Source organism: Melopsittacus undulatus, chromosome Z (genome assembly GCF_012275295.1).
Source record: "Melopsittacus undulatus isolate bMelUnd1 chromosome Z, bMelUnd1.mat.Z, whole genome shotgun sequence".
NCBI lineage: Eukaryota > Metazoa > Chordata > Aves > Psittaciformes > Psittaculidae > Melopsittacus > Melopsittacus undulatus.
Genome location: NC_047557.1, coordinates 77,419,240 through 77,439,932, shown reverse-complemented (window position 1 = coordinate 77,439,932; position 20,693 = coordinate 77,419,240). Strand labels below are relative to the sequence as shown.

At 39.8% G+C, this 20,693-nt stretch overlaps 1 protein-coding gene across 1 annotated transcript; it reads left to right on the top strand.

The window, feature by feature from the left end:
* The first annotated feature begins 2,904 nt into the window (after window positions 1–2,904).
* Window positions 2,905–15,366, top strand: CETN3 (centrin 3). The gene is made up of 5 exons (XM_005145958.3): window positions 2,905–3,062; window positions 4,497–4,632; window positions 7,163–7,277; window positions 9,897–10,088; window positions 14,348–15,366. The coding sequence occupies exons 1-5, from the start codon at window positions 3,046–3,048 to the stop codon at window positions 14,389–14,391; spliced, it is 504 nt and encodes a 167-aa protein (XP_005146015.1). The 5' UTR covers window positions 2,905–3,045; the 3' UTR covers window positions 14,392–15,366.
* Window positions 15,367–20,693: the final 5,327 nt, after the last annotated feature.

Below are 20,693 nucleotides of genomic sequence, written 5' to 3'. Positions count from 1 at the left end.
TTTTATGAAGAAAATAAGGCAATTGATACAGAAATAAGATGATTTTATGAAGAAGGCTATTAAAATAATTTTAAAAGTACTACAATGTTGGCTTTAGCTAAAGAATGAAAGAAATCAGCTTGGGAGCAGCCAGCTGGGAACCTTCACTTCTTAGGTTGTCACTGAGGTCCTACACCCACCCTTGCTCCTCTGTCTTTATTGGTGATGTAGGGGGGTCTTTTATCATACAGCTTAACAGTCGTAACTAACCTAGTTGATCCAGAGTGAAATGTGTTATATTACTGCTGTCATATTGAGCTACACCTTGTATTTCACAATAGTTACCTCACAACATAGCATCTATCTCAGATGATTTAGCGGTCTTTGTAATCATCTTTCAACCACACGTGGAAAAGTCAATTCAATTACTTCAGTACTACAGCATCTAATTTAAGTTTTTACATCAGTCAACATCTCTATGTGCCGTAATGTCACCATGAAAGAAATGCTGGCTGTTTCTGCTAAAAGTAACATCTGTGAGGGTGCCGGGGGGGGGGGGGGGGGGGGGGGGGGGGGGGGGGGGGGGGGGGGGGGGGGGGGGGGGAGAAAGAATATTACTGATAAACCTTAGTCTGTAGGATGCTATATAGCAGAACTCAGAATGAGCTTTTAAGAAGGTACTGTTAAAGCCTATACTAACAACTTGCCTTTGAGGAGCAGACATCTGCAGCCAAAGAAAACAAAAAACAGAGAACTGTTAAGGAGGGAGGGAGATAAAGGCAGCAAATATATGGCAAAAGAAAAATTAAGAGTATTTAACTTCTGAAATCTAGGTCAAAGAATTTAGCCAAATGTGTTTCCAAGTTAATAATTCATATGCATATTACTGAAATCATTAAGCAGTACCCCTTGTGTCTAAAAATATACCATGAGACAGTAAGTTCACTGCATTATTATGGATTAAATTAGAAAGTTGATGTGCGGATAGACTCCACAACTAGTTAAAGTTGTAAAGTAGGTATACTTTTATTCAGAGCTGAGGTGCATGGGGATAGCTCCTCCAAAGCATGCACACCTCAGGGTTGTTCTCCCTTTACATGTATTCTCTTAAGGTATACATAGGCATGAGGTTGCTCAATCCACCTATACATATTTATTATCTATCCCCGCTTCGTATTATAATGAGCAAGAAGGTCCTCTGCACCTGTGCAGTGCCCCTTCTGGTCATGGGCAGGGGTCTCAGGATGAAGTAAATGAGTCTTCCTCTTGTGGGTAGGGGTCTTCAAGATGAAGTAAATGAGTCTTCCTCTACTTAAACTTTTCACCTTTTAATCTTCACGCATGGCCTTAGGGTTTGGTCGGCGCCCAGTCTGCTTCTCCCCCGCTTCTCAGTAGGACCAAACACCTGCGCTTTTGTCATGGTCCTAGGGTTTGGTCGGTGCCCAGTCTGCTTCTCCGGGTTTATCAGTAGTCAATGCCCCGGTATGTCAGGTACTTCACAAGAGACAACACCCCCCTCTAAGCAAAGGAATCCTTTTAACCCCCTTGTACATTTTTCTCTGCATTACCCCCCTGTACATTGGTTACCCCTGTATCAAAGTAACGAAGTTAACAAACCTGCTTTCTGCTTCTGCTGTCCTATCCAAAACCATTTTTCAGCACATGGTTCCTCCAGCTACTGAGATTTTACTGGACAGGCTGAGTTCTCCAATTTAATAAGTGACTTTGTATGTTCTCATATATGCCCAACAGTGTGTAAGAAAAGCTATGAGGCTTTCAACAGAAAATAAAATTGGAAAAAACAAACAAGGGATCCCTGACAAAGGGTCCTTGGCCACACTTTTGTGAACGGAGATTGAAAGAAAGGTGTCACAGAATCACAGCCTACTTTGCGTTGGAACGGACCCCAAATCTCATCCAGTTCCAACGCCTCCCATGAGCAGGGACATGTTCCACTAGACCAGGTTGCTCCAAGCCCCATTTGACCTGGCCCTGAACAGTGGCAGGGATGGGGCAGCTGCAGATTCTCTGGGCAACCTGTGCCAGGGCCTCAGCTCTGGGAAGAACTTCTGTCCAAGATCTCATCTCAGTCTCCCCCCTGTCAGGTTAAAGCCATTCCCTTTGTCCTGTCCCTACACACCCTTGTCCAAAGACCCTCTTCAGAATCATGTAACAGCTAGGTTTGGAAAGGACCTTCAGATCATCTAGTTACAACCCCCCTGCCATGGGCAGGGACACCTCACACTAAAGCATGCCACACACGGCTTTGTGCAGCCTAGCCTTGAACACTGGCAGGAATAGAGCATTCACAACCTCCCGCGGCAACCCATTCAAGGGCCTCACCACCCTCACAGTAAATAATTCCTTCCATATATCCAATCTAAACCTCTGCTGTTTAAGTCTGAACCCGTTACCCCTTGTCCTATCACTACAGTCCCTAATGAATAGTCCCTCCTCAGCATTCCTATAGGCCCCCTTCAGATAATAGAAGGCTGCTGAGGTCTCCACGCAGCCTTCTCCAGGTTGAACAGCCCCCTCTTCAGCTTTCTTGGAGCCCCTTCAGGCACTGGAAGACTCCGTAAGGTCTCCCCTAAGCCTCCTCCAAGCAGTCTGATGCAGATGTACACAGCAGTGCGTTTCCAACCAGGCACGGCACACGGAGGCTGGAGAAGACGGAGCGGAGGCGGCGCTCACAGCGCCCTCAGGCCGTCCTGCAGGCTCACTACAGCTTCCGCTATAGTCTGCCAGCCCCTTCCTTCCGCTCGCGCCGCGCGGCACTCTGGGTAACAGCACGCAGAGAAACACGCCCCCCTCCTTAAATGGCAACCCTTCGACCAATAGACAGGAATTCCGCGCTCGGGGGCGGGAAGATCTCCGCGAACTCCCAATCAGACAGCGGTGGCATGGCTAGGAGGGCGCGGGTTGGCGGGCGCCTTCTCGTGCCGCTTTTACAAGAGGAAGGCAGCGCGGTCGGTTTTGTACCCTCCCATTCAGTCACATCTCTTTTGGCGTGGTGCGGTGTTGTGTAGCTCTGCCCCACACGGCCCGCTGTATCCCGGCGGCACCATGAGCTTGGCGTTGAGGTCGGTATGAGCCGTGCGGTGGTTCCCCTCGCCCCTTCGGGCCCTGTAGCGCGGGCGGGGGGCTGCTTTTCTGCGGAGGACGGCTATCGCCGCTTCCCGGGGCCTTCAGGGCCGCGCCGTCCCCTCAGGGGACAATATGGCAGGGAGCGGGGTGAGGCGGGAAGCGGCTGGGCCCAGGCCATCGAAGCTTACGGCCACTCGTCTGATCCCTTCCGAGAGTGGGGTTGGAGGTCAGACCCGGCACCGCCTCTTCTCCCAGGGAGGCCTTTGAGAGGCTCGCTTCGGGTTTGTCTGAGGTGATGCACCTTGAGAACGCTTTTAACAAGCGTTAGAGTGGGCGTTTGAGTTTTGGTTTTAGTTCCGGTGCGGTACCTGTTTTGTAAGGGGACCGGGCTTAAGAATTCTATACCTGGCACATTTTCTTCAGTGTAATTAATAGGCTTGTATGGCATATGTGATCCCTGATTTTCAAGTCTGAGAACTTTATGTGGTAAAGTGGTTGCAGAAGTGGTGATACTCAGCTCCTTGTACTTAAATATTGCTTTGTCTTTGGAGAAAAAAAAAACTTCACAAAGTTTTATGCTAAACGCTAAATAAACATTGAGTAGTCACATTCTTTTTCCAGTGGAGTTTGGCATTAATCTGCTTTCAGATTTCTAGGTCAGCAGCTCCACATAGGTCCCATGGTGTAATGGTAAGCACTCTGGTCTCTGGTTCTGGAGACCTGAGTTCAATTCCCATAGGGACCTAAAAATTTTTTCTCCCTCAGGGCTTTCTGAGCATGCTTATACCTTAACAGCCGTACTGTTAACCTGGAGAAGGCTGCCAAGGAAAAGAGGGCTGTCTTTGAGCAAGATTTGGTGATGTGGGGAGCTTGTCTCTTGCACGTACCAAAACAAAGCAGGAGGTCTTATGAACAGTGCCTGTATGTGTGATTGAAAGGATTTTAAAACAATCTGTAAATTATCAGTAAGAACTGTTACTGGCAACAAAGCCGATTTGTGACACCCAACACCCACATTAGTAGCCAGACAACCCAGATGTCTTGGTTAGATAAGCTTCCAGCTGCCTGTCTGTCTGTAAGCTACAGTTTAGTAATAAAGCATTTTTTTGAGTTTTATAATTTCAGCTGCTTATTTGGTTTGTAAGGTCAAGTATTCTTTTTCACTGGCAGTTTTTCTAACCTCTTTTTTTGTTGCTATTTTATTAACCAGAATGCCTGTGCTGATTTTATTTTGTGTGAGTAAATGGCAAGTCATTCAGCTTTCACAAAGGAATTTTCCATTCCAAGTGTTGGTTTAAGCTTGGAGGAGGAGCTAGAAAAGATTGAATGGGTAGGGTAGTGATATGGATGGTTTCTTATTGGTACAAAATACTGTTTACAGTTGTATTGTCCCAGTAGAAATCAATTATGCTGGATTTCTTTTTACACAGGAATGAGCTTTCAGTAGACAAAACTAAAAAGAAGAAAAGAAGAGAACTGACTGAGGAACAGAGGCAAGAAATCAAAGATGCCTTTGAGTTGTTTGATACAGACAAAGATAGAGCAATAAATTATCATGAATTAAAGGTAAAAGTGTTGGGTTTTTTTTCTTTCAAACAATTTTATGGCAGATAATATATATCTGCTTCTTACTGAATTTTTAAGATTTTGGCTGTATCTTTAAAAAACACTGCATGTTCAGGATCTCTTGCAGGGCTAACGGATTGAGGACGTCCAGGGGGATAAGAAACCTAAACTTCTGCACTGTTGTAAGAGTGTGTACTGGATTCAGCAGTAGCAGTCATTTTTCTCCTTAGTAGCTGATGCAGTGCTGGTTTTTTTTGACTTTCAGCCTGGGAACAATGCTGATAACACTGATGTTTTCAGTTGCTGCTAAGTAATGTTTATTCTGACCAAGGGCTTTCTGAGTCTCATGCTCTGTCAGGGAGGAGGGGAAACCGGGAGAAAACAGAGACAAGACACCTGACCCAGATTAGCCAAAGAGGTGTAACATACCACAACATGTCATGCCCAGTATATAAGCTGGGGGCAGTTAACCGGAAGAGCTAGATCACTGCACAGGTCGGGCTGCGTGTCGGTTGGTGTGTGGTGAGCAGTTGTATTCTCTTCCCTTGCTATTTCCTTTATCATTATTATTGGTGGTAGCAGCAGTGGTTTTGTGTTACACCTCAGTTACTTGGCTGTTTTTATCTCAACCTGTGGAAGTTACATACTTTTGATTTCTCCTCCCCATCCCTCTGGGCGAGTGGGGAGAAAATGTGGGGGGAGTGAGCCAGCGGCTACATGATTTGGGGTTGTCAGCTGGGCTTAAACTGTGACAGAGTGAGATTTTCTTTCTACACTATATACTTGGCACAATAACAGAATTGCTGTAGCATCCCACGTAACACTGGTTTGAATGCTCCAAGGGTTTACCTTGTATCAGTGACTTAAATAGAAAAGCTTCTGAAAAGCTGTTTGCTTCTTTTTAAAGGCACTGTATAATCTGAAGCTTGGTGTTGTGAATATCCACAGGTTTCAGATGCTTTGGTAGAAGTTGTAAATCAAGTTTGTAAAACTGTTGACTACAAGCTAGAGTTTATTCACTTGTATTTTTCAATAGGGAGGCCATGGACTGTAGGAATGAGGTGTGCTATTTGTGGTGCTTGTGGAGGCTCAGCAGTTGCTCTTGCCACTGAATTCTTCTATTACTAGTTATCAGCAAATGGAGGTTCTGTCAGTCTTTCCTAGAGAGTCTTTCTATCTGGAAGTCTCTAGGAGAACATGAAGTTCATTAAAGTCTCTTTAAATCTTTTTATGAATTTTTATTCTAATTGTACTGCATCAAAACTGGAAAGTTTTAGGAGAGGCCAGTGTGTCTCACATGTGTTGGGTGAGATTCTTTTGGGAAGGAATGCCTAAATCAATCTGCTGGCTCCATTTTCTGTCTCTACCAAGTAACTCAAAGAGGGTGGTGGGAAAAAATAAGAGTCTTATTTTTACTTTAATTGCTGTTTCAGGAATGTTTTAAGTACAGCAGTTCCCTTCTCTTTATTTCAGAGTTCAGGTATTTTATCTCTGGTGGAAGCCACATTGAGTTGAGAGTGCTAGGGTTTGTTTGGTAACTTTTCCCATTTAGTAGTTCTCTGAATTTCCAGCTGTCATGATTAGAATCATAGAATCATAGAATAGTTAGGGTTAGAAAAGACCTCAGGATCATCTAGTTCCAACCCTCTTGCCATGGGCAGGGATACCTCACACTAAAGCATGCCATGCAAGGCTTCGTCCAACCTGGCCTTGAACACTGGCAGGGATGGAGCATTCATAACCTCCCAGGGCATTACTTGCAAATCTGTTTTCTTAGCTGTTGAAATAAATTTTGTGGCCCTGAAGATAATACTATAGAGGAACAGAAATGAATAAAAAATTATCTCCTCTACAAAATTAGTGGTTTCCCACTTCTGGTTTAGTATGTTCATTGGTTTAGAGGAAGTAAATGTAGTGTGTGCTGAGAATTTGCCATCTCAGTTGAAGTGGGAAACTAAAGGTGTACTTTTGGTCAATGGAAAAAATAGTAAAAAAAAAAAAGGTGGCTGGTTTATGTTGTACACTGGAAAAGCAGTAAAGTCAATTGTAGACCCATGAACATGTATACCTGCCCACGGCAGGGGGTTGGAATTAGATGATCTTAAGGTCCTTTCCAACCCAAACCATTGTATGAATCTATATGCACTTAATTTGAATTCTGAGTAACAATAATTTGCAGAATGTTTTTCAATTTTAATTTAAAAAGGGTCAGTACTTGAAATGTTTTGGAAGTGAGGAAAATAGATCTATTTGTCCTGAGAACCATGTAGTTGAGTCTATAAAATCCCTGAAAATGCAAAGATTATTTTTTTCACTGTAACTTCATGTTTCATTTGCTACTTGGAATTTTAGGTGGTTTTTAAATGCAAAGCTTTTTTTGTTTTGTTTTTATTAATTTTATTTACTATTGTTGCTAAATCTCTGATATACATCCTCTTTTTTGGGCAAGAAGGTAACTACTGAAAATAAAAAGAAATCTGTTAAATCTTTAATCTTCATATATGGTTGCACTTCCATTTTATTCCAAAAGGTGGCAATGAGAGCCTTGGGTTTTGATGTGAAAAAAGCTGATGTCCTGAAAATACTTAAAGATTATGATCGAGAAGCAACGGGCAAGATCACTTTTGAAGATTTTAATGAAGTTGGTATGTGTTTAATTGTGTATCTTTAGAGAAATTTAGACTAAAGAAGTGGCTATAATTTTGAAGCAGTACTTTGAGTACTCTTTTAGTTATCTAGTACTATTAAGAAATAGAAGTGGGAGATTTCATTTCATTTTTTCTTAATGAAAGTCAGTACTGGAGGAAAACAAATCTTCGTATTCTGAATACTCAGTTTGATGTGTAGAGATGAATGTATAAAAGGAAATAAGAGTATACACAGTCGTAAAGTTTTTTCAGACTTGCACAAAGGAATAAATGCCAACTGAATATATAGATGATTCTTGTGTTGCTTATGGATGTTGTAAGATTTTCCTTACTGCTGTGGAAAAAGTATTTGACATAGTATTTTGTGGGAAGGAAACAAACTTTCTCCACAAAAACACAGACAAACTGCAAACTGAGTACAGACTTCACACATATCAAAGATAAGAGAAATTGAAGCAGATGTTAAATATTGTACTTCAAGGATTTTCAACTGTTGATAAAATCAGTGGAATTTCATTAGGCTGCTCTTTTCATCTGAAGATTGCTTATTGCACAGTTTGACATACTTTGAGTACATAGTGATTGCAGGATTTTAAAAGGTAAATCTTCAAAGAAAGTTGAACTTCTACAATTTGCGTTTACCAGGAAAGAAAAAAAAAACATGTGGGATTACTCAGTGTATGGCTTTATGTCTCAGTTTTATTATTCCAGTCTGTGTGTTCAAGGTATAAGATTCCTGCAAGTCTTCTGAAAAAAATACCCTTTGTGTAGTGCATGTGTATTTGATCCTGCTGATGAGTAACAATCTTTTTAAAGTGACAAAACAGTTACTGGTTGAGATGTGGCAAATTTTAATGACCTAACAGGTTAGGGTTAGACAAAATGTGCTGTTAATGGCAGGTAATATTTTTGTAGTTGTGCCCTAGGGCAAGTTGTATATTAGAGAAGAACCAGAAATATAGCCTTTGGGGAAATACACATGACCAGTCCTGATTTACTTAAAACAAGTAAACAAAACACAGCCAAATAAAAAAAGTTAGTGTATTAATAAAATTATAATTACATCATTATAGTATAATATTATGGGATTGAATATACTGTAATTACTGTGTAATTACTTTTTAATTCCTGATGTTCAGTCCTGTTGTTGTTCATTGTTTCCTGTTCATTGCTTGTTGTCCCTTGCTTCACTATGGGCAGTCAATACTTGCTTTGAGAAGCTAGGAAAATTCTTGTAGGGAGCACAATATATACTGGGAAGGTGGTCAAACCTGTCTCAAAACTTGAACTGGATTTGAGTGCTGCTGTGCCGCAATATGATCTTGACATGGAATTAAACATGATACCACTTGCAGCAAAAAGATCAGGGAGTTAGATACTATAGGTTATAGAAGCTTTGATTGTGAAGAGCTGCTGAATAGAACTAAACATATTTTGAGCTGTCAGTTTTTCCCAATCTAATGTTCTTCATGCCTTTAAATTTAGGAATAACCCATCTGAAATGTATAAAGATGTAATTGCATTTTGTCTGGTTTTATATTGATTATGTTACCTGTAGTATTTAGAGACATAGCATTTTATTGTTCTTCAGCTAACATTACAGTTGTTTTTTTGCATACAAAATGTAGAATTTTTCCAATGATGTCATGCAGTGTAGTTGTTTCAAATGAAAATACTCAAATTTTGTATAAATCTGAGGGATTTATGTAGACATACAAACTTCATTGGTGTAGTGAGCTTGTATGAGCTTGGATCAAATTCTTTCCTGTCAAGTCTGCTATGCCAGAGCAGGCATTCATCTGCAGACAGTAGCAGATGCTAAGTGGTTCTCCAGCCCTTTCCAAACAGGGTTGATATATTTTTAATGCCTTGATGAAAGTCAGAAACAGTAGGCTCTGTAATACAAGACTAACATAAAACATGTTGAGTCATCTGAAATAATCACTAGGAAAATATTTGATGCAGCAAGTTTGTCTTCTCTGTTACAGAAACTGACAAGTGGTTGTGATAAAAGAAAAAATAAAGACCAATTAATCCTTTCAAAATTAATATCTTGTAATTAATGGCAGTGCCCTTTTTATAACCCCTGGACTTAGGGGTCTGGATTTTGGGTTTTTTTTGTTAATTTGGATTTGTATTTAAAGAGACGTTCTATGTGAATGTTTCTCCTTTCTTAGTGTTTCAGTGTTCTCTCCAAGTCAAAATCCTATCCTGATGAAAACGTATAAAATAAAAAAAATAATTGTGTGTTTTCATCTGTCAAAGGTGATTTTTTTTTTTCTAAAAGGTAAGTTTGCAACAGAGGAGACATGTTTATACTTGTAATTCCTATTGAAAAGTATGTTGAAAGCATGGCTGTGCCTATATTGCCATGTAGCTATCCACTGCAAACATGTATGTCCAAAGAGAAACTCTTTTGAGAGCTGGGGAAAAGAGAGATGGGAAAGAGAGATCAAATATCAGCTAAACAAATACGTGTGTTGAATTGAAATATGTAAAGGTGAAAGAAAGGGTGAAATCAGAAGAGTATATCTTTCATATTGCCTTAGTCTGTTAAGATCATTCTGAATTTATCCTGCAGAGTATTTTAGTCTAACTTAAGTATCCTTCTTACAGTGACAGACTGGATATTGGACAGAGATCCACAAGAAGAAATACTCAAGGCATTCAGATTGTTTGATGATGATGACTCTGGTAAAATAAGTCTGAGAAACCTGCGTCGGGTTGCTAGAGAACTGGGTGAAAACATGTCTGATGAAGAACTAAGGGCTATGATTGAAGAATTTGATAAGGATGGAGATGGAGAAAGTACGTGTTGGCAAAAAAACCCAAATAGTCTGCTCTTAATTTTATCCACTTTTTAAATATGGTTATGTCCTTTTAGGTTTTCTTCTAAGTAACTTTCAGCTCAAACTTAATTTACCTTACAAATAATGGAAATGTCTGGGTTTGACAGCTACTGGTCCTGGAAACACATATTTGAGTCTAAAAGTTGACTCATCACTAACTCTTATTCAGCCAATTATTAAAAAATTGTTGACAATGTACTTGAAAGTGAAAGTAGCTCAACCAGTACATGGGAGATTCAGTGGACCTACATCACATTTTAATTTCCTTATAAATCAGTGAAAGGACTAAAGTGCTAAGAAAACCCCTTTTGAATACCTAGTCAGTATTTCTCAGGTGATGTGCCACTGTGGTAATTTCAGCATGTTAGTCAGATTTGAGGTACTGAGCTGGTAAGTTGTGGATATACCTGTGTCTATGCAGGATCAGCTGGGATTGGTCTTTAACATAGTTCTAAACCTCAAATTGCTGAAGGGCATAGCATGAAAAATGGGTCTGGCAGCTGACAATGTCCGTACAGGGTGAATTGCAGAAGGCATCTATTAGCTAGATAAAAAATGAGTTAACAAATCCAGTTTATGCTTGTTAAATTTTCATGAGCACTAAAACATAGGTTGTTTTCATTACACTGAAAGCACCCTTATGTTTACGACAGAGTTTCAAAGACTGCTCACTTGAGACCATGTACCTGAACACTGCACTTTTAACAGTCATTGAATCTTACTTGCAAGTTTTTCTTTCAGGATGGTGACTCATGTCTGAGCTTTCACTAGCATTTCATCAACTTTACCAGTTACAATAGTATTTCTGCCTGTGAGCTGCTGCATCTGTTGGGTTCTACCTTCACTTCTAGTGGAAATAAAATTGTGTTCTCAGCCTTGTGGCAGACACTTCTTCCTCCTAAACTGTTTGCTGTAGATATTATTGCATATTTGTGAATACAATTACTTAAATGCTGAAATAACCCCTTTTTTTTCAAGAGGTCAGTGGTGTGGTATTGCAAACCTTTTGGAGACAAAGGTAGTGAAAGGCCAGTGATTCAACTGCCAGAGATGTTTTAAGTTGACACTTATTGCTAAAGTAAGTGCTGAGGTTAAGTGTGATTTCTTTCCTTTTGGAGCTATTGCTTTCTGGTATCGATCTGTGGTCTGAGGCCATGGTTCCTTAATAAATCCATACTGTATAATTGCAGTGTTCCTTCATACTCCCAGCTGTGTTTACCCTCCTTTTTGTCATACTGGCAGGATCTGATCCCACAGGTGAGATATATTAAGGAAGCTAAGTCAGGAGATAACTATTCAGTCAGATTTTTAAGTGTTATTTTTCTTGCTAGTTAGATCCCTGCACTGTCTCCCTGCTTGATCAGATTTTCTTGGAGCTGCATTTGAGAAAACAGATTTGAGGTTTTTTTCTTGGTGTTTCCTATAGGATAATTGAAGCAGGTCAGTGTAGTGAAAGCTGGAAATCCTTTTTTTTAGGGACCTGTCTGTGTGCAGTGACACACAGGATTGCAGCTTTGAATTTTGGTAGGCAGTAGGATGCCCGTTTACTTACTTCCCTGTAGCAGGAAAGGAGTGATTTGTGTTTTCTCAATCCATTAGGTAGATTGCTAGTCTAGGTAAGTACTTTAATTTTGACCTTGTTCTGCTTTTGAAAGGAAGAGTTGTATTGCTAGCTTTCCTCTATTTTAAAGTGTAGTAGATGTGAGTGAAAGTAGAAGTAATCTTCCAACTGAGATGTCAGAATCATGGATCAAGGAGGTTTATTTTGTCATGTGGCTATTTGGTCACTACCAATTGAATGTAGACCATTAGCTCTTTTCAGGAAGGTTCCTGACTCATAATTATTTTGCATCAGTGCTACATTTTTGAAATCAGATTGATCAGCTAAGAGTGGGTGGCTCAATTTCCTCTTATTCATTCATCCATTCCTTCTCTTTGTTAGAGCAGTCAAGCATGAGATCGAATGTGGAAGATTGGCAGCATAATGCTTGTATACGGTGCTGTTTATCCTTAAGGTTCTGTGTGTTTTCTGTACTTTAAAGAAAACTGATGCTGTTTCTAGCTTTTTGAGATTCATTCTAAAAAACTGAACAATCCTGTGAATTGCTGTTCCATTTAGCTTCAAACATCTGGGCTGTGTAACAAAATCTTGCTGTCATCTAGCTCTCCTTGTTTTCCTGCGCTGCCCCCCCTAAAAAAAAAAAAACAACAAAGCAAACCAAAAACCAAACACAAAACCAGAAACCTGAAACTGTTAGTTGGTAGCATTGTCTTCAAATACAGGAATAATACCACTTTTGGTTAATCACCCTTCTGAGTTTTGATTTAGTCATAGTAAAATCAGGTCTGTTGTGTGATACCCAGGCTAGTTGAACCCTTGGGTTTTCAGCAAAACCTCTGAACTGTACTGGTACACTAGATAAATTTCCACATAAATAAGTATTTTTTACATATTTCTGTCTGCCTTAAAACCGTACGTAGTCTTATTTTTGTATTTCTGGTCTTAGGAATTACTTCTGTTTTGTAGTATGAGTATTTTTAGAAACTCCATGCTGTCAGTTCATGCAGCTTTTATTGTCTTGTGTGGATGCATCTGAGGAAATAGGATCCAGTTTTAGGTCTTAGATTTTGGCACAGAATTAGGAAAATAAAACACAACCCTCCACTGGAATAATATGCTCTTTTAACTCCCCAGAGCCTAAGTAAACATCTTCTTTATATTAAATGTGATACTAGTTTGTGCTGTTGTGATCATTTATGTCATGGAGTTGAGGGAAATCTGACACTAGGAAAGATGGTGATTGCTTCTTATTTCATTGTGCCTAACTTGTGAACAGATCCTAAGGCTGAGTAGAATTCACTGGGTTACTGGAATTTGTACTACACTTTTCTTTGCAGTTGGTTTGAATGTTATAAAATTTGCTTGTCATTATAATGCCATATTTCCACTTGGTGGCATTTTTTAACAGCGTTATTTTAAACCAGAGAATATTTTGGGGAGGATGTTTGTTATTGTGCTAAAACTGTGGAAATGCATTTCAAAGTCATGCAGTCAACATTATGCTTATGTGTAGTAGAACGTGATGCAGCTATATGATGGACTTACATTTCACAGCATAGAGGCCTCACCTAGACTAAATCTAGTTGTTTTAATATTTTTTTTACATGTATTGCAACAGGGCAGATTTAGGTTTATTTTTTATTTATTCTTTAACATAGTTGTATTTGTTTGATTTTCCTCTAGCTGTAGATGTAGCTCTTACTAGTGTTTTGTTTAGGAATAGTTTGGTCACATTGACTGGGACAAATAATTGTCAGGGAGAATTCTGATCTTTTCTGTAGCACTGACTCACTCTAATCACTCTCACTACAGTAATTAGTTACAGACTGACTGTGTTCATAGGTTAACTCTTTTAAGGTGGCTCTGTTTTACATATGAGCAAGGTCAATAGCTTAGGTATAAGTGCAGCAAAATAATTAATGACTGCTAATTAATTTATTATTATGGCTTACTTTCTTCAACTATGTTTGTGTGAAATTTCTGTTAATTACAACTGAAGAATGAAGAAAGTTCAAATGGGGAAAAGCTTTTCAAAAGTCCATTTAATTCTAGCAAATTTATGGAATCATTAGTAAATTATTTTAAAATTCATTTTGTATTTGGCAAACGTTACAGGTTTGAGACAGAATTTCATGGTTTGGGTGGGTGGTTTGGACATAAATGAATCATGATTTCAAGAATAAAACTGAATTTGATCATAACTGGAGCTGCAGTGTTGTTGCTTGAGAGGCAGTTATTAACTAAAAAGTTAATAATGGTAGGTAAATTTTTATACTACCTAAAAACAGTTACAGTATTAAAGTATTATGTTTTTGAAAAGCCATCTTGTGACATACTTTTATGAGTGTTTTGGTTTTCTTCCTATCTTGTTTTACTTTTCTAATATTTTTACTTTCCTAATTGCAAGTAATAGCTTGTTATATGTGAGATAGATTCTGGCTTAAGTTTTTAAGCTTGCATTCTGACTTTTCCATGCTAAAAAAAGGGTGATTCTAGAAACAAAAAAAGCAGACTTGTAAACTCTGACTAGTAATGGATCAGACACAACTAATACTCGCTGGGAAACCTTTTAAGCAAAATGCATAATACAAAAATGCATTATTTTATGGTTTGTGGATGTTTGCAGTTTATCTAACAAATTTTCTCCTTTTCTACAGTCAATCAAGAGGAGTTCATTGCTATTATGACTGGAGATATATAGCATTAGAAGAAAAGAAGTGAACTCAGCACATAACGGAGGAATCAGTGGCAGCTTCCATTACAGTGTTTTTACTTCCATTCATTTCTGTAGCTGGAGTGATGCAGAAAGTTACTTTCCTCACAGGACCAAAATAAAGACAGGTTATGTACACATTGATAGTTCAGTACTTTGTATCATTAAATATTATCACTAGAATAACTGATATATAATTTTAGAACAAGTAAGCAAATGCTGCATTTCAGAATGTTTTGAGTAGTCATTTGTAAAATAGCTTTGTATAAGATTTCTAAATCGTATCATAAGAACCTTTTGAAGTTGATTGTGTTAGCATTAGCTGTGGCCTTAGTTTTGATACATAAGGTTTGACAAACTTCCATTTTAATAAAATGTTCTTTTACTATTGCTACTTGAAAGTGGGTGCTCTTTGTAGTTTCATCTGAACTGGACTGTAATGTAAAATCCTACAGGGAAAATAATATTTTTTTTTCACTTACAGGCTTGTACTTCCACTGTTCTAGATGAACAGTAGCGTTAAATGAGCAAGCATTTACATCTTCAAAGATGCAGCTTTTTAACTCTGTATTACCCTTGTATGATAGCAAAGCACAGGCAATATAGGATCATAGAATAGTTGGGGTTGGAAAGGACCTTAAGATCATCTAGTTCCAACCCCGCAAATAGGCATGATGATAAACTCCATCAAACTGACTTGAGATGTCAGCCACGAGATCTGATAGCTATGGAGACAATGACAACTGTTTATGATGAGTAGGTGCACTTTCTGCAGTATTGAGTTAGAAGAAAAGCATCACAAGGAATGAACTTTTAAAGTAGTTGAAGAGACCGGATATGTTTCTGGTTTACCAGATGGCTTCCAGAACAATTGTTATGGGTTGCTCTTCTAGATTTTCTGTATATTTGTTGTAGTTTCTTATTTTTAAAATTTCTCTCCTACATAAAAAATGTACCTTTAAATCTTTGTCAATCCTGTGTTTATTGTCAGAAAAACAGTTGCTTTAACTGTGAGTAATCCTGGGGTTATGAACAGGCTTGCCCATCACAGACGGTCGGAGCTTGGAAATTATTGAAGACAGAAGCTGAGGTCATCAGAGTTAATAGATTTTTCCTGTTATTTGTGAGTGGGTATTGTGCCGTTCTTGTCTGTGAAATACTGTGTAGCTCTCTATTAAGTCATCAATACTAATCATACAGAAAGTTGCATCAATTCAAAATGACTGGCAGTGGCTCTACAGCAGTATAGAATTACAGGATGGTTTGAGTTGGAAAGGACCTTAAAGCTCATCCAGTTCCAACTCCCTGCCACAGGCAGGGACACCTTCCACTAGACCAGGTTGCTTGAAGGCCCATCCATCCTGGCTTTGAACACTGACAGGGATGGGGCAGCCACAACTTCTCTGGGCAACCTGTGCCAGGGCCTCAGCAGCCTCACAGGGAAGAACTGCCTAAGAGCTCATCTCAGTCTCCCCTGTCAGGTTAAAGCCATTCCCCTTGTATTGTTTATATGGGCCCTTGACCAAAGCCCCTGTTCAGCTTTCTTGTGTCCCTTTAGGCACTGGGAACTGCTCTAAGGTCTCCCCTTAAGGAACCTTCTCCTCCAGGCTGAACCAGCCCAGCTCTCTCAGCCTGTCTCCAGAGCAGAGCTGCTCCAGCCCTTGCAGCCTCTCCGTGATCTCCTTTGGACTCACTCCAACAGCTCCATGTACCTCTTGTGTTGCTGCCCCAGAGCTAGATGCAGGACTGCAGAGGAGGTGCTTTAGAAGCCTTGCTCTGTATTTGCAGATGAGTCAGTGCCTTATGGGTTAGATAGCAACAGTGTAAAGCTTCATGAGCACAGGCCAGTGAACGGGAGACATCCTGTAAGTCGCTCAGACTAGGAGTAGCATAGAAAAAAGTCATTCTAGTGTTTAGTGATACTGTTTTAATGTTCGGGTTTGCTTTTCCCCTGCATTTCATTGTTTGGAAGATATTTTCCATTCCAAATGCATACTTGTCGTGTGCAGCTCACTGGTGATCTTGCTGTTTTATGTACTGGCTTAACTGCAATTTGTTAGTTTTTCTTCATATTCACTAGCTGTTTGTGATAGATTGAGGTCCCCAGTGTGGTAAGATCTAATCTCTGATTTTAGCACTGTGTGCTTGGTCCCAGCATTGATGCATGTTCAGTTGTTTAGTGAGGCTCATGCCCATCCTAGTGCTTTTTGATAGTTTGCTTGGTGTGTCATGGGATAGAGATTCTCAGTTTTTGACTTTATATTTTTTGTCAGGAAGAGAGTAATTTGGCAGTTCATTTAAATTTTGCCTTAGGCAGGACAGTGTCAAGGTTCAGCAGTCATGCATTTAAAAGCTGTGTTGTGAACTGTGCCTCATTTCCAGACTTACAAAGGTGGGTTGAGGACTGGTCTGGAGTACCTAGGACAAATGCTTCTCTGTTGCCTCTGTTATGGAGGGCAGTGATGTCTGGTAGTAGTAAAAAAATGGCAGCTAAGGGAATGTCATAAAGCACTGCACTGAAATCCACTGGAGACTGGGGTCTTACAGCAGCAACAGTTTAACTGTGCCAACTAGTCTGTCACTTCCTTAATTAATCCCATGCAACTTTGAGGGAACTGAGAACCTCCAAACAAGTAAGAACACATCAGAGTGCAGTGTATACCAAATTTTGCTTTGTTGACTTATTTTAGAACAGTCTTTTCAATGCTAATTTTGTTACATCAGACATTTTTGGTTTGTATTTATTCACAGGAAGGTTTCTGTGGCACAGTTAGGTCATCAGGAGCCAGAAAATGCCAGTGTGAAGGTTGCATGTGCCTTATTGTGTGGAGGGTCTGCCTAAGTAGGGAGACACCTCTGAAGGAATTTGGTGACATAGCTTTCTTCACCACATGAGTTGCTTCCCTTGCAGCTCGGTAAGAAGAAAAGGAAAACCATGAAATGTTGGCTGGCAGTAGAATGGAGGCAGTTTGTGAAGGGAAGCATGAGCAGAGTCACCGAGAAGAGACCTAGCTGATGCCGAGCTCAGAGCCGGACCAGGGATCCATGCTGAACCATACTAGTGCCTGTGCAAAGACAAAAGCAACCTGAGGGTTAGGACATCTCTGTCCATGTTGATCTCTCTCCCCTGTGTGGTGGTTTTAGTGTGAAGCTGTGTGTGGACAAATCCTTCAACTTGTCCAAAGCAAATTTTGCAGGTTATGTGGCCACCAACACAAGAGGGATGTGGAGCTATTGGAGTGAGTCCAGAGGAGGCCACAGAGATGTTGTGAGGGCTGGAGCAGCTCTGCTCTGCTTGGAGACAGACTGAGAGAGCTGGGCTGGGTCAGCCTGGAGAAGAGAAGACTCCGGGGGACCTTAGAGCAGCTGCCAGCATATAAAGGGGCTACAAGGAAGCTGGAGAGGGACTTTGGACAAGGGCCTGTAGGGACAGGACAAGGGGGAGTGGCTTTAACCTGACAGAGGGGAGATTGAGATGAGCTCTCAGGCAGAAGTTCTTCCCTGTGAGGGTGGTGGGGCCCTGGCACAGGTTGCGCAGAGAAACAAATACATGGAGAAGAAATACATGGAGTTCTGGGATGTTGCACCTTCATAAACTTGGTTAGCAGAGCTTTTATCACAGATTACACAAGAACAGTGGACAAGGACAGCTGCACTAAATCCAGTTGCCTCATGTGTTGCTTGTAGTAGCTCATAACTGCTCACAGCAGCAGAATTTTTTGTCACCTCGCCTCTCATGGATGCAGTGCTCGCATCAGTAACCCTAGTTTTTGTTTGTTGAGCCAGTTCCTATTAAGTAGACTGCTATTAAGCAGGTAACAGCTGTGACTGCTACTTGCCCTGCTGTGTACAAAACTGGATCTGAAGTTAGAGCTGTACTTCTCTGACTTTTCCTTTCGGTCAAGAGTTTATAGCAGATAGTGACTGGTACTAGGAAAGCTTCTGCAGAAGTCATTTTCTGTAGTGCTCTTGGGAGAGGGATAATTGCCACTGAAGTAAGTCTGTGGGGATGCTGAGAATGTTTTCATTCTTGCGTAACAAAAGAAAAGCGATTCCACAGAGGTAAGGTCAGTGTTCTGAGTGTACCTTCACTGCGGTACACTGAGGGACAATCTAGTCAAATCTGTTCAGAGAGTTCCGCTAAGGTGTTTCACAGGGAAAATCACTAGAAACATCATGAGCATATAGAGAATCTGCAAGTATCTTACATTTATAATAGCGCAAATGGCTCATCTGCTGTAAAACTGTTGCTAAGCAAACGGAACATGTTGTCAATTACCAGCAGTCAGAAGTGATAGCTCTGAGAATATGTAATAAGTAGGAACTTTCCATATGTAGGTCTTTGTGAAACAACACATGAATGTTTAACCAATGGATTCCATATGTAGGTCTTTGTGAAATGACACATGAATGTTTAGCCAATGGAGATTGTATGTACCACTTTTTAGACCCTTCTCTTTAGAAAACTACTCACTTATAAAGGAGTATTTAAACGAATTCCAAGGGAATGAATTAATAAATCTAAAGGAATATCTCTTTTAAAATATTCCCCTTAATGGAATACAGAATGGGCTTCACAGGAAAACCTGCTTTATTAGGAGAGATCCATTTAGAGCTATGTAGCCAGACAACACTTTATAAGTAAGATTGCCTAGAATGTTTTTCAGAAATGCATTTTAAAACATTTGAATAAACTTATTTTATTTCAGAGCTTAAATATAAATGCATTATTTTAATTGTAATTTCATAAACTTCTGAAAGGGTCTTTTCTTTTTTTCTTTTTTCTTGTCTATTTTATTTTTTTTTTGAGGAAGTGACCTTGAAGTTTGACTGACAGTAAAGCCTGCTTTGTTGGTATGAGTTGGATTGGAACAATTTGTGTTGGCAGAAGCTTGCAGTCCTTTGCATGAAGTTCTGTAACCTTTTCTTGCTAGAAAAGCTTCCCCATGTTCTGGAAGGATCCCTGTGCCAGCTCTGGTTAGGGGACAGAAAAGTGTCCTGTTGTTCCCACTGGGAACAGAGAAGTATCCCCTTGTTTCCACTGGGAATGGAGAGGTGGCAACACAGCAACTGTCCCAGCTGTAAATGGAAGTGTGGCTTAAGGAAGAAACGTTTTAGTATATAGTTACACATTGAGAAAGGAGTTGTGCAAGCTCATATAATAAATAGATCTATTTTAATTCAATTTGATGGGGGGGACCCCTCCCCCCCAGCCATCTACTGCTCTCTTGGCTAGTGAAAGGCAGAGCTACAATAATACAGGCCAGAACTATGAAGTAATGTGCTGTACCAAGGAAAGCAAAAAGGAAAGTAGTAAAATAACTTTATGGTATTTGTGATTGCTGTGTGTAAAAGGCAAAGCAAAACAAAGCAGAAGCAAACAAGCAAAGCAAAATGAAATCAGTAAAACCTGATAGCTAACAAAGCTCAGACTACATATTTACTTTAAAAAGGAATTTGGAAAAAAAAAAAAAAAAGCAAAAATATCTGAAGGCTTAAGTATGATTTGTGCCTCTTTGCTCACCCTTTCTTCAGGGTTCCTTAATGCTGAGGGATAATCCTGCTCAAGATTTTGCAGTTTGAAGGATGCATTAAACAAGTCAGTTCTTTAGTCCCCACTGAAAGATGGATAATGCCCTGATATTTTCAAACGAGCAAAATCTTACTCCCACTATCCTACCTGAGACTTCTTCATCTACTAAATAGGTACTGATATCTGGCACTATGTGAGTGAACTAATTATACATGTTTGTAATGGCTGCCATGTTTATATAAATAGTAGAAGTGCCAACAGCATTTAATTCTTTACTTTGTGAAACACTGAGTATCTTGACTTGGAAAAGTGTTGGGGTGACTCACTTTTGCAAAAAAAAACCCCAAAACACAACCTTAAAACAATAAAAGGTAATATATGTTGTCTTTCCCACAGAGTTCTTTCTGACAAATCGATTACACCCTAGCCGGGGCAACCTTAACAGAAAAATTGATTTGTATTATTCTTTTTGTTTATTTATTTATACCTAGGTGTTTAGGTGCAGTTTCTGCAGTTCAGATGCAGCCTGAGGTGCAGGTTCTGTGCCACGTTTAGTGATCCACCGGAAGGATTAGTCGAATCATTTGACTGATTAGTGAAACGACTCAGCGAGAGTATGTATCACTCTAGCATATATATAGTGTATGTACTAGATATAGATATACTATAGATATGTATATAACTAGATATAGATATTTATATATCAATATATGCTATAGGCATCAATATGTGCTTTATGTTTTAAAAATGCTTCGCA